This window comes from Leucopleurus acutus (assembly GCF_964270905.1).
Source record: "Leucopleurus acutus genome assembly, chromosome: 12".
Lineage (NCBI taxonomy): Eukaryota > Metazoa > Chordata > Mammalia > Artiodactyla > Delphinidae > Leucopleurus > Leucopleurus acutus.
This window is the reverse complement of record NC_139154.1, coordinates 66,977,551-66,992,554: the sequence shown is the minus strand read 5'-3', so window position 1 is coordinate 66,992,554 and position 15,004 is coordinate 66,977,551. Positions and strand designations below refer to the sequence as shown.

At 42.5% G+C, this 15,004-nt stretch overlaps 1 protein-coding gene across 1 annotated transcript; it reads right to left on the bottom strand.

Annotated features, from left to right (window-relative positions):
* Positions 1-351: 351 nt before the first annotated feature.
* STON1 (stonin 1) lies at positions 352-12,302 on the bottom strand (the record flags this gene model as incomplete). Its single annotated transcript, XM_082851679.1, has 3 exons — positions 10,376-12,302; positions 2,952-3,154; positions 352-426 (listed from the first exon to the last, which is right to left on the bottom strand). The coding sequence occupies exons 1-3, from the start codon at positions 12,285-12,287 to the stop codon at positions 352-354; spliced, it is 2,190 nt and encodes a 729-aa protein (XP_082707805.1). The 5' UTR covers positions 12,288-12,302.
* Between the last annotated feature and the right edge of the window lie 2,702 nt (positions 12,303-15,004).

Below are 15,004 nucleotides of genomic sequence, written 5' to 3'. Positions count from 1 at the left end.
TGGAGGATAATAACTATGGCCCTAGGTAACCCAGAGGGCAAAACAATCAGCCACCAAGTAATCAAAAATCAAAAATGCTTTGGCCAAGTGGCTGTCAGGTCACAATAAGAGCGCCTCTGAGTTTCACTAGGAAACAAAAACATCATGAAAATTATAGACACATTTTAGATCACACCCCCAGGGCACAAACATATCAAAAGCATAAAGTACAGACGGTTCGGTTGCAGGTCTAAACTTCTCTAAACGTAACCACTGGACCTGTCATTTCCACTCTACAGTAGCAGAACTTTGTGTGGTTTCTGTGAATTACGTATTTGGAAAGTGGGTCGTCATCACTGACTCTTGCTACTCCTACTGAGTTACGCAGTCACCAGCTTTATCTGGGTCTTCTCCATCGATTTTAATCCACTTCTTTTCTATTTCAACCTGTCATGCAAAAGCAAAACAGGGGCAGCATTAACAAATGCAACACAGCACAACATCTCTTCAGTCCTCGTTTGTAAATGAGGCAAGGACTCTAGCCACCTCATCCTTTGGACACAAACACAGCCCCTCTACCCTGTCGTGCCCGTTCCCAAGTGAAGCACACTGCTCTCTTTTGGGACCACAGAGTCTCCCAAATCCTTCCCTTCTAGGGTCAGATCTGGAAGAGGACAAACTTTCTTCCAAGTCAGACAGAGGTTTTATAAAATGTATACAGACTACATATACTGATGAGACATTTACAAATCTGGCTAGACATGCGATCAAAGATGCCCCCGAGTATCATATATCCAGCCTCTGGCCCACCTGAGATTTAGAGCACACCCAAAATCATCTCTCTAACTAAAACTAGTTTACAACAGTAAACAGCTGGGCCAAACCATCTGCCTGCTCCTCTTCTTTCTCATCTCACCTCAAATGGCACCTCCTCACAGAGGCCCTCCAGGACCACTCTAGATAAGGAAGCCCTCCATCCCTCTCTATCCTGTGACCCTCTTTTACTCTCTTCTTAGAATTTGTCACTACTTAAAATTATGTTATTTGCTTGTTTACTAATTATTTTTTGTTCCACCACTAGAAGGTAGGCTTTATGAGAACAGGGGGTGGTCTTTTGTTCACCTTTGTGTTCCCAGCATCTACGGCAGCAGCTGGCGCTTTGAAACTGCTCAATAAATACTTATTAAATGGAAGATAACATTTTGAAACTGACTGCCACCAATGTTATTAAAGCTAAAGAGACTTTGGTATATAATTGTGAGCGGTCCTCTACAACTGTGTGAAGCTGGCACATCCCACGAACAGCAAACAGTATAAATGACATCTCCATGAGCACCTGACACACATTTCAGTCACACACAATACTTAGATGCCTAGTGTTACAGGTCAGGTTCCCCAAGTAGCAGATGCTGAGATGGAGACTGATGTGCAGAAAGTTTACTGGGGAGGGCTGCCGGGGAGGACACCTGACAAGGAGGGGAGGGAAGGGAGCAGAACAGGAAGAGGGAGAAGTCGGGCCGCAAAGCAGTCCCAGTAAAGGCTTCAGCCGATCCCCAGGGAGGGCTGAAGCTACGAAGGCCCTGCAGGGTTATTCCAACTTGAGGTAAAAGGGTCTTTAGACCCCTAATCCACCAGTTACTGGACACAGGCTGCCCCAGGAAGGGGGCATGACCTGGAGCATGGCATCCTTCTTCATCCAGGGCAATTCCCAGCTGCCGAGGGAATAAGTCCTTCAGTCCTGAAGGGGCTGCACAGAACAGCACCCATTCATCATTCATTTTACCAATAGAATAAAAATCACCGGACCCAAACATACAGGCTTCTGAACAGATAGTCCAAAATAAAGAAAAATCCAGACTTGGTTACTATATTATAGAACCACCAGTTGGTGCTAATGATGTCTTATATAATCACACCATTTCAAGATACTATGGGGGACTTCCCTTGCGGCGCAGTAGTTAAGAATCTGCCTGCCCATGCAGGGGACGTGGGTTTGAGCCCTGGTCCGGGAAGATCCCACATGCCACGGAGCAACTAAGCCCGTGCGCCACAACTACTGAGCCTGCGCTCTAGAGCCCGCGAGCCATAACTACTGAGCCCGCGGGCCTAGAGCCCGTGCTCCGCAACAAGAGAAGCCACCACAGTGAGAAGCCTGCACACTGCAACGAAGAGTAGCCCCTGCTCAACGCAACTCCGAGAAAGCCAGCGCACAGCAACGAAGGCCCAACACAGCCAAAAATAAATTAATTAATTAAAAAAAAAGACACTATTGGAAATGTGTGGCAGAGGTTATCTCTATATCTAAGTCTGAAGATGGGAAGGAAAAGCAAGTTTAGGAACAAACTTGTGCAAGTGTAGGTCACTCTTTAATTCATCTGGCGCAAGAATGCAGATGAGCTGATGGTGAACATTTAAAGTTGTGGTGATAGAGTAACTCAGTATTTCCCAAAGAGTGCTCCACAGAATACTATTCCAGAAGATACTGATAGGTGTTTTACAGGAGACAAGATTCCATAATTGATGAGTTGGGAGAAACTGAGTTAAGTTTAACAAGTTTCCTTATTGCAGAACTTCTCAGAGCCTTTGTTCAACATTAATTTAGTGTACGATGTTCCCCAACTTATTTTTTTCCTGGATCATTATATGGGACATATGTTCCATAGAACACACCTTGGGAAATGCTGTTCTAACAAAATCTTTATTATAAATATGCTTCTGAAATGTGAACTTACTTTTAATGCCCTATTTTTCACTGAGAGCTGAGTTAAGTACACAGCACTGTGTCCTCAGGCTTCCAATATTCTCTAGAACTGAGGGGAAGAACTAGGCTCACTGGTGACCATCACTCTTTTCTAGGTCAAATACACACATACACACACACAGTCACTTAACAGGGCAAAGCAAATATCTAAAGCCAAATCAGGTCAAAGCTTCGGAAGCCCCAACTTGAACTCAAGGGCTTCGGGATGTACCTGGATGTTGTAGCAGGCTCGCTGATGAACATGTTTCTGTGGCTGGACATCACTCTCCACCCCCAGAGACCTGACCTCTGTCCTTGAGGCACAGGTGTCAAGAATCCCAAACTGAACAGTAGCAAATGGATACCAATCAGAGGGAATTTCTTGGTCTGATCCAAGTTCTAGTTTGTATGACAAACAATGGGGATGATCAGGACCTTGAAGAAAAAAATCAAATGGTCAGTCAAAGTATTTCAACGGCCATTGAACATTTCTCTTGAGCATAAGAGGCATGTACCCCTCTCTTTAATAAGCATTTCCATTAGCACTATGGTTGTGTGAATTCCACTAAACAACATACCATCAAAATTCACAATTTTGCACTAACTGGAGGGAAGTCTACCTGCATTTTTTAAGTACTAGCTTTGAAGTAAGTACAACTTTATCATTATATAGTTATATATGTTAACTCCCAAAATGTTTTCAATGAGAAGTATGCTGTTTCTTTTTTAAAAAAGAAAGTTTAATATTTCATTTAATTATTCAAATAAAACAATGACCAACAATACAGCGATCCGAAAAATTTAGAATTATATCAAGTTCATATGCGAGTGCCTTATATTGGGTGATTCTAATTCAGAATAATAAAAGTATGCTAAGTTTTTTAAATTAAAAGGTGAGTAACATTTATATTAAGCATCATTATTTGGCTATAATGTGCATAAGATCTGTAAAGAGAGAAAACTTTCTCTTAAGTAGACTGAATAGATCTTACAGTAATTCTTAATTTATTCATTTTCTTACCACTCTATTTATTGATAAATAATGCAAAGGTAAATTTCAGCCTAAATTAGGTCACATTATAAAGAATTATGATTTTTTAAAAAGTTAAACTTAATGAATTTTTTTACATTTCAGAAAATATTCTAGGCCAAGAATTCTTTTTTTAGTAGAATGGATTATTTTTTAATTCCCACTCACCCTCCTTAAAGCTTTGACTGGAACAAATGTACCATGTAAATATGGGCATACTGACTTTCAGTGTTTCAATGCAGTATCTCTTTTCACTTCACTTTGCCATATATTGAGCATCTACTCTATGCCAAGCCAGGCCCTGTGCCAGACCTAGGGATATCAGATATACACAAAAGCTTTAAGAGGGGTCAGGTACTGTGTGTGTGTGTTTATGTGTGTGTGTTACAATGGAGTAAAAAATATTTTCAACGTAATCACTATAGTAACTCTATAAATGTTCCACGATTCTGTTGCTTTAGTCCACAGCATCTACATATCCCATGCAGCTATCTTTACTTAAATTAAATGTATGAGATGACAATAATTTCAAAAGCCAGATTAAATTACTATACCACTGACACGACTCAAGAAAGAACATTTCCATCAGAATACAGCTTTAGGCACAAAAACAAGAGTTTAAAGGATTTCACTTAATTCTTAAAAGATAAATTGCCTTTCATTCCTTACAACCTGTTTCTTGTAGAGAGACTAATAGAATTCTAAGGCTGTAAAAGGCCTTGAGAACTCATCCATCAATTAACCAACAGATGCTCATTAGCATTTCCTCTTACTTGTAAGGGAGGACAACAGCGGCCTCAGAGGTGCTCTAAGCTACCCAGATCACTGCAGGCAAGTGATAACTTTATTCACACACACACAAAGCCAGGGGAGAGTCCACAATCCATTAGCCTTTCTGGCCTTCTGTCTGCAGGATACATAAGTTTATTTAAACTTAATTCAGGCAGTCTTCAGTCCTTTATGGCAAAGTGGTTAAGCACATAAACACTGGACTCAGATGGCCCAGGGTCAGATCCCAGCTCTGCTACTTAAAAGGTGGGTGACCCTTGGCAAGTTATTTGATCTCTCTGAGCCTCAGTTTCCCCATCTGAAAATGGGGGTGATGATGATGATAACAACACAAACCTTATGGGACTGCTGTGAGGATTAAACAAGCTAGTTGGCACACACAAGAGCTCTAGGGATGTGGTATACTATAGTGGTATAGATAGAAGTGCACAGTGCTATTCTATTACAAATTCAGTATTGTTATTTAATTACCATAATTTTGCTAATGAAAGCACCATGAATTCTACCCTTGTAGAGCTGAAAATGATATTGGAGATGATCTAATTGATATTAGATGTGAATACTGATATTCACATTTTAAAGAGAAACTCTTTTGGAACTTTTGCAATGAAAATCACCCAAGCTGAAGACCTAGTACTCCAAAAATAGGTTTAGAAACAAAACTTTTCTACCCCCTTTTCTAAAAAACTGGTAAAAGGAGAACGTTTTTCCTTTCAAGTTTTCTGGCATATTTTTCCTGGCTTTTAAAACTCTAAATACTCTACAATGTTTAATAACTCACACTCCCTTTGGACTTTGATATCCATGAAGAGAAGTATCATGTCCGTCCTTAGCACAAGACTGGCACATTAGGGGCTCAAAGGATATTTGTGGAATTTACAAGTGAATGAACAAAAGATAGAGGAAAATCATGTTCTTTATCTCAGTACTGACCACCAGGGGGCACTCTCGGGCTTCGGTAATTAGTCCCTCATCACTTTCTAAGGACCAGGAATGCAAATCACGAAATCTATTTAGGTCTAGTAGATACCGGGTCCCTCTTGAACCAAAATATTTCACACGTGAAACTGAATTGGTGAGAGCTGGAGGGAAGGAATGGTAGAAGGATGACACAAGTAGTGGAGGAGGAGAGAACAACCAATGTGCTGAAGAGAAAGCAAAGAAAAAAGTAAAGGCGAGTCATATTTAAAAATTGGTTAAAACTGGGAAAGTGGAGATAGATACATTTGTTAACTGACCCTCCACCATGCTCACTTCTCTTTCTAATTCCACGCTACCATATGTACCCTCTATGACTAATCGGTGTTTTCAAATGTCCTCATTCTCTTCTCCCTCTCCTTCCTCCCTTTTCCTCTCTCTCCCTCCCCCTCCTTTTCCACCACCTTCTCTTCTTCCTTCTCCCCCCTCCTCCTCCTCTTCCCCATCCCCAGCAAAATCTGTGCACAAGAAACTGTCCTCTGTTGTCATTCACACCTTAGCCTGAATGAACTATCTGGGGCCAACCTTTGTTGTAAAACGAAAGGCTCACCCACTGTTAAAGGAATATTAAGCATCGATGTGCTGGTAGAAGAGACATTTAAGGAGCCAGCATCCCTTCCCACCTCCCCTGATATCACATGTAAGTTATTCCACCAATAGGAAAATTCAATTCCGATCTCAAAAATCCCCAGGAAAGGGGCATAAAATTTTTTTTAATTAGTACATATACTTCATACATTTTTTTAGTTTCCTTTCTAAAAAAATTTTTTTTTCTAACAGGTTTTTCAGAAACTAGCTTGAAAGGGTAACGTTTTAAAGACCCTCTTTTAAAATCCTCTGTTCTCTAAATGCCCAAGTGATTTTAAAATCATATAGAAACATCGAGATACTCTAAGTCCTTGCTCCTCTACGTGAGGTCCATGGCCAGCCATGCTGGCATCACTGGAGCACGTGTGGGTGGCACAGTATTGGGAAGCCCCACCTGCTGATTCAGAGTCCACATTTTAACAAGGTGATTCATATGCACACAAAAGTTTGAGAAGCACTGCCTTAGGATAAAGATTTCCTCTCTGCCCCAACCTTACTCTTTCTATGCTTCTTCTCAAGAAGCAAAATGCCAGGCAGCCTCTTACTCTTCGCATAATCCTCCCCCAACCCCTATCGTGGAGAAGCCTCGGCGACAGGGCCACGTGATCCCAGAAGTGTCTGGGCCCCAGCCTGGCTCAGAGCTGCCCCCTGACCCCTCCCCCAGACTCCACCAGACACAGCCTCACTGCCTTTTCCCAGGCCTCCTCTTGGTGCACAGACCTGATTTGAACAAAGCAGCTTTATCCCAAAGAATCTGGTCAGTGAATTCTCACCACGTAATTGTCTGGAATGCTCACATTCTGTGTGAGCCTGGTGCTATGACAGTCTTCCACAAATATTCCCAAAGGCCAAGACCAAGTCCAGCCAGCCTCTCTGGGAATGCACACTCTTCGAATTGTTCTCAGTGAGCTCAACTGCTGGTAAATATGGATGGGAGGGCAATAACAGGGCTCTAGAAGACACAGGGATACACAGCAGGGAGGAGTGATGCCTAGGAGGCCATGACAGGTCTCCCAGGAGAGGTACGAGGCCAGCTGCATGGGAGAGCCTCTTACAAGCACCAATAGCTGGGCCTCACCCTGGGAGTCTGATTGGTAGGGATGAGGCCTAAATATGGGTATTTTAAATATTAGAGCTCTAATGATTTTAAGGACTCTTAACATGCAGCCAGGGCTGGGAAACAGATTTTAAAAGGAGTGAGGAGAGGCTATCTCAGCTAATGGCACCATCGCCCACCCGGACCTCCTCCCAGCCCCTCCCTTTCCCCCAGGCCCACAGACCATTGTCACTGTCTCGAGGTCACCTCTTCTGAATTCGCTCACCCACCGCTCACCTCTGTCTCAGTGCTCCCACTGCCCTCCACCTTGGTCAACCTCTCTCCCCTCCTACCAGCCTCCCTGTACTATAATCTACTCCTGAATCTTTCCTCTGCAACGTACGCCTGACTTTCTAAAACAAGGTAGGATTCTGTCACAGTCATGCCTGAAAACATTCCTGAGGCCCTACTGACAAACTCCACACCCCACAGCCTGGCTCACGACGCTCCTGGCAGGCTGGTTTCTTTTCCAACTACCCCCTCGGCCCCATAACTCAGGTAAGGTCCCCCACCGACACGCCTGTGTTCCTGCTGTTTCTATCCTTGATGGATTCACTGATTCTCACAGGCCAAGCTGAAGCAGAGCCTTCCCTACTGCCCCCTGCAGTTGATGACTCCTTCCTCTGGGACCCCTATTAGATAACGTCTGTACCTGTTCCAGAAGAGAAGAGAGCAGATTTCCACAGCTCATTTGGATAGCTGCTTCCGCGTCTGCCTCGCCTACTAGACTTATGTTTCCAGACAGCAGGGATCATGTTTGCATCTGTATCCCCCAAGCACCCAGCACGGAGCCTGTACCTAGAGGAAATTCAGTGGGTGTTTGTGGAATGGACGTGTGAATGAGGGAGCCCTCTTACTAAATTCTTGTTGACTGAATCAATTAACTCTACCATTAATTCTGAGAAAATGCACTGTTCTGAACAGGAACATTTTCACAAGAAGCTTTGTATGTTGTTCTCCTTCCAAAATTAGAAAAGAATGATTGGTACAGGTTCTCAGTTTGAAAAAAAAAAAAGGCGTGGTTGCCCCGGAGGGTCTAGCTGGAGTGCCTGCTCCGAGGCAGAGCAGCTGGAGTGGGCTCATTGCGAACCTGTCCCCCTGGCCCTCTGACCCCAGCTGGACAAGCCAGCAGGCTGAGCCCTCTGTGCTCCTCTCTCAGAGGCATAAGCATTGCTGCAAATCCATGCAAAAGGTGCACCTGACCTTTTGTTCTGGGCCCAGTGACCATCCCTAGGACCAAAGGAGAACAGGAGTCAGGTTATCACCCAGACCTCAGAGGACATCTGTGGACCAAGGAGGTTACAGTTCGCGTTCCAGCCTACCTTTCCCTTTGTGTTCAGCAAAATAAAAGGCAACGATATTCTGATTTTTAGAACGTCTCTCACCTAAAAGGCAGCACAAATAACTTTGAGAACAGATCCCTTGGAACCACACACTCAAAACCTCAAAATCTGTTTCCCTGGGGGGAAGATAATCTGAGAATGGTTTGAACTTGCTCCTCCAGCAACGTTATCAAGAAGGCAGGAAGCATTACCGCTGTGGATGATATCCTGGAAGATATTCCCATCATGCTGGAGTTGACCAAGAGGTACCGTTAGAGGCCACGCCTGTGACCACGCCATCCTATCACTGCCTCTCCCCGCCCTGGGCCTGGGCTCTCCTGGCTGTTCCTTGGGACTAGAAGGTAACCACCCACTACTGTGAGTCAGGAGGACACGGTGGAGGGGAATTTGGCATGAATGGAGAAAAGCAGGGAGTGTCAGGAAAGGCTACTGAATGGGGGCTTCCCTTCAGCACAGGGGCCTAGGGCTCCTCAGCTGCCAGCTGTGTCTCTCACCTGCTGGGCCCTGTCTGTAGCTCAAGATACAATCAGTTGACAGATGTTAAGCCAGAAAACTGCAGGGCACAGAAAAGGTGGCATGCTGCCCCTTAGGTCCACCGTAGTCTGGGGCTAGCTCTTCCGGCCCCAAAACAACACGAGACCTGCAGAGCAGTTTCCCTCAACCTGGGTCATACATTAGGTTCATCTGGGGAGCTCTCAAAACATATGGGTGCCTGGGGCCCTCCCCCAGAGGTTCTGATTTAATTGGCATAGAGTAGAGCTTAAACATCAAGGTTATTTAAAAGCTCTCAGGCTATTCTGACGGCCAGTTTTGAGAAACACTGCTGTAGGTCCACCCTGAATAAAAATGCTTCCTCCGCGGTCCACAGCGTGGAGGGTCCTAGGATGTAATTAAATTCCCCTGAAGGATTAGACCAGATGTGAGCTATTTGGAAACAGGGATCAATCTTACTTCTCTTTAGCCCCAGCACCTGATGTGGCACTTGGAATACAGTAAGTGCTCAATAAAGGTTTGCCTAAATGATGAATGCATCAACTCAGATGCCCCAAATCTGCCCCCAACTTAGCTCCATAGCCCAGTGTTCTGCCAGAAGTAACTGAACTAAAACAGGCAGCAGCCCTAATTTCAAATTTTGCTTTTTTGCTTTATTATGTTACACCCACTACTAACTTACTACTTTAAAATAAATGCAGTACTAGGGCTGTCTCTTCAAAGTTCTAAGCTTCTAGATTCATTGTTTGCCTTACAAAATAAAAAAAAGTAACTGAATTTTAATGCTTAATTAAAATTAAAACAACTTGTCAAGATGGTCAAATCGGTCAATTCAGCAAAAGAAATTAACTTGGGTAAAAATGAAAGGTAGTCTTATTTCAAGAAGCAGGGAACAAAACCTAAGGAGGAAGTGGTACTGGCTGAGAATACAAAAACGTTCAGGTATGTTCAAGGATGACAGATCTTAAAAGGTCAGTTAGGGAATCTAAGCTATATGAACAATAATTTTAATATCTGAGGCTGACAGTTGATGTCAAGAAGGCCAACTAGAAATTTTCCCTCGGTACCACCATCCAAAATAAAATCCTAGCCTCGGATGGTATTTCTTATGATACCTTAAAAAAATATTAGGCTAAACTTATCTGGTAGAAATAGGCATAAGGGGACAAAATAAACCAGCTGTTTGACTAAATGTTCCATCTCCCACCCAGCGATGTAAGCATGGCCTCAGCTGAATGACGTTACCCCATCTGCCTCAGCCTGGTTTCAACCCAAGGAGGAGGGGGGAAAACATTTAAGTGATTTCACATGAAAATCAGCTTGGCGTGCTGAATATTTACTTGAATTTTTATCAGGAAGCCGGTCTATCTTCCATACGACGGCCCGGTAGGCACTCTCATATTTTGCTGACCCCACAGTGACCTGTATGACAGGTTCAGATTCAGGTTCATGTAAACTCCCCAGACACGCCCGGCGGTTCATTTTGGCTTTCAGGGACTTCTGCCTCTGGAGGTTCATGGTCCAGAGGGCCTTGATCCACTGCGATGGCACAGGAAAGTGTATCATTATGTTGTCACAGGACCTCAAGGATGGTCTCTGGACCAACGGGGCCATGTTGACAAAGGCCTGAAGCTCCACGTACGCCCCCTGGACAACCACTACAGACTTCAGGGAAAAGGGAAGGTCTTCGCCGCTATACAAAGTCTTGAAACGCATCAGCTCAAACCGGCAGGCATCCAGAGGTACGAACTTAATGATTCTTGATTGCTCAAATTCTTGTGCGTTCACACACTTATGGAAATGATAGTCAAGAATATCAATCCCCTTCTTTTCGAGGTCTTTTTCAAAATAGCATTCATTTCGCTTCTGCAGCTCAAGGTCATTCAAGGTTAAAAAGCATTCTGTGTTCCCATTCACAAAGCAGAGGCACCAGATTTGAGTTATCACAGCACTTTCAACCAATTTTCCTTCTTTAGTGATTTTACCCCAAAAGTTGTCCACAATTTCAAGGAAAACTTCTTGTTCCTCATAGTTCTTCTTTGGTTTTGAAACAGCTGGCAGCTTCATCAGCTCCTCCTCCACACTGGTCAGAAAGTCAAGGAAGTCATGGTACTCTGTGGATCCCAACTTCAGCATTTGTTCTATGTCTGGTTCGTGAACTACTTCTGTCTTAGAATGGTATTTCCTTTTTTCTGTGTAAGACACATGTTCGATCTTCACGGTATGGATTTTTCCTGTCACACTAAAGTTCTCAACTTTGGGTTCAGAAAGCCTGCAGTATGGATTGAGCTGTAACTCTTTAAATGGTTTTTCTAACCCCTTCTCATAATACATTTGCAAAATTCCTCCAGGTAAGACTTTTAGAAAAATTGGCCCCCACTGACGGGAAGACATCACGTTCTTCTTCTCAGGAATTCTCAACATGAAAGACCAGCCGGCTTTTGGCTGACTCCTGAAGAGCATGTGGGGCACAAAGGAAGAGGCAGCATCTTCAGCATACAGATACTGCGTAGACAAATTTCCAAATGAGTCTTGGTTCTCAGCTGATTGGAGATGTTCAAGTTTCTCACAGATGTAGTTGAGTGAACATTGATTTAAGCCTTTTTGATCAATAGACATCTCTTTGTCTCTTGATGGGACCATCTTTCTGCCTCCTGGAGGGTCAAAGGTGAGCTGGGAAGCACTGCCTTCATCTTTCCAAAATGGACTTGAAAAGGCACAGTCCTCCTGAAAATACTGAAACTGGGGAGTATCACTTTGGAACCCTAGGCTTTCAGCCTGGTGAGGGCTCATTTCATCTGGAAGACCCACTTTGGGAGCTGGATGTATACATGAGTGGTCACTGAGTAAGGAAGCATGGGATAAACAGGTTGGTTTAGTAGGCAATATGGAAGAACCTGCTCCAGGTATAAGTGGACTGTTTGAAGATGATTCTGGAATAGGATAAAGCACATGAGTCCCTGCTTTGGGGATGCCAGGAAAACCTGGGAAGTCTTTGGTAGGTGTAGAAAGAGGAGAGTTACTTGGAGGTCCTGGACTGAAATAAAAGTCTATGATGGGAGAGGAGAGAGGGGTACTGCTGGTGGAGGAATATCCACTGGGAAATTCCTTAGTACCAGAAAGGTTCAGTTTAAGTCCATTTGGCCTACAAATGCCTTGATTCTCCAGAGGGAAATTCTTTGACTTTTGAGAAGACTGAAAAGCAGGGTCATCATCAAATGTGACCCAGTTGCCTGGGTTTGTGGAGCACATCTTTGGGATCAGATTGTGGTCTTGCCAATGAATCAGATATGTTGTCTCTGTTAAAGGAGAAAGAGAAAATAAGAACATAAAATGAGAGGGAAAAATTCAAGTTACTAGAGGTCATTTGTTCTGAGAAACACTTGGATTTAAAAGTATCCAGATTTATAAATTAACTGAGTTTAAAGAAATGCTTAAAAACTGTAACACTTTTAGGGCTTCCCTGGTGGTGCAGTGGTTGGGGGTCCGCCTGCCGATGCAGGGGGTGTGGGTTTGTGCCCCGGTCCGGGAGAATCCCGCGTGCCGCGGGGCAGCTGGGCCCATGGGCCATGGCCGCTGGGCCTACGCATCCAGAGCGGCGGGAGAGGCCGCAGCAGTGAGAGGCCCGCGTACCGCAAAAAAAAAAAAAAAAAAAAAAACAACTGTAACACTTTTGATGGCTGAATGAATTAAAAAAACAAGATCTAACCATACGCTGTTTATAAGAGACCCATTTTAGATTTAAGGACACACATAGACTGAAAGTGAAAAGATGGAAAAAGATATTCTATACAAATAAAAACCAAAAGAGAGGAGGGGTAGCCATGCTAATACAGAACAAAATAGACTTTAAGTCAAAAACTGTCATAAGAGACAAAAAAGGGCATTATATAATGAAAAAAGGGTCAACTCACCGGGAAGATATAACAATTATGAGAATCAGAGCACCCAAATATATGAAGCAAACATTAAAAAACTGAAGGGAGAAAAAGATACCAACACAATAGTAGTAGTAGATTTCAACACAGCAATTTCAATAATGGATAGGACATCCAGATAGAAGATCAATAAGGAAACAGAGGACTTGAACAACAGTATAGATCAAATGAACCTAGCAGACATATACAAAATATTCCACACAACAGCATCAGAATACATTCTTCTCAAGCACATGCATAACATTCTTCAGGATAGATCGCATGTTAGTTTACAAAAGAAGTCTCAAAATTTTAAGAAGACTGAAATCATATCAAGTATCTTTTCCAACCACAATAGAATGAAACTGAAAATCAACAGCAGAAAAAAACTGAAAAATTTACAAGCATGTGGAAATTAAGCACTACACTCTTCAATAACCAATGGGTCAAAGAAGAAATCAAAAAGAAAATTAGAAAATATCTTAAGACAGAAAGAGCAGATAGCAGAAGCAAGAAGAACTGCAATACTGCAGCCTGTGGAACAAAAACCACATTCACAGAAAGACAGACAAAATGAAAAGGCAGAGGACTATGTACCAAATGAAGAAACAAGATAAAACCCGAGAAAAGCAATTAAATGAAGTGGAGATAGGCAACCTTCCAGAAAAAGAATTCAGAATAATGATAGTGAAGATGATCCAGGACCTCAGAAAAAGAATGGAGGCAAAGATCAAGAAGATGCAAGAAATGTTTAACAAAGACCTACAAGAATTAAAGAATAAACACCTAGAAGAATTAAAGAACAAACAAACAGAGATGAACAATACAATAACTGAAATAAAAAATACACTAGAAGCAATCAGTAGCATAATAACTGAGGCAGAAGAACGGATAAGTGACCTGGAAGACAGAATGGTGGAATTCACTGACGTGGAACAGAATAAAGAAAAAACAATGAAAAGAAATGAAGATAGCCTAAGAGACTTCTGGGACAACAGTAAATGCACCAACATTCACATTATAGGGGTCCCAGAAGGAGAAGAGAGAGAGAAAGGGCCCAAGAAAATATTTGAAGATATTATAGTCAAAAACTTCCCTAACATGAGAAAGGAAGTAGTCACCCAAGTCCAGGAAGCGTGGACAATCCCAGGCAGGATAAACCCAAGGAGAAACATGCTGAGACACATAGTAATCAAAGTGACAAAAATTAAAGACAAAGAAAATTTATTAAAAGCAACAAGGGAAAAATGACAAATAACATAAAAGGGAACTCCCAAAAGGTTAACAGCTGATTTCTCAGCAGAAACTCTACAAGCCAGAATGGAGTGGCACGATATATTTAAAGTGATGAAAGGGAAGAACTTACAATAAGATTACTCTACCCAGAAAGGATCTCATTCAGACTTGATGGAGAAATCAAAAGTTTTACAGACAAGCAAAAGCTAAGAGAATTCAGCACCACCAAACCAGCTCTACAACAAATGCTAAAGGAACTTCTCTAAGTGGGAAACACAAGAGAAGAAAAGGACCTACAAAAACAAATCCAAAACAATTAAGACAATGGTAACTGGAACATACATATTGATAATTACTGTAAATGTGAATGCATTAACTGCTCCAAACAAAAGACACAGTCTTGCTGAAGGGATACAAAAACAAGACCCATATATATGCTGTCTACAAGAGGCTCACTTCAAACCTAGAGACACATACAGACTGAAAGTGAGGGGATGTAAAAAGATTTTCCATGCAAATGAAAATTGAAAGATGGAATAGCAATATTCATGTCAGATGAAATAGACTTTAAAATAAAGAATGTTACAAGAGACAAGGAAGGACACTATATAATGATCAAGGGATCAATCCAAGAAGAAGATATAACAATTATAAATATATGTGTACCAAACAGAGGAGCACCTCAATACATGAGGCAAATGCTAACAGCTATAAAAGAGGAACTCTTTTATAATAATAGTGGGGGACTTTAACACCAATGGACAGATCATCCAGACATAAAATTAATAAGGAAACACAATAGACCAGATAGATTTA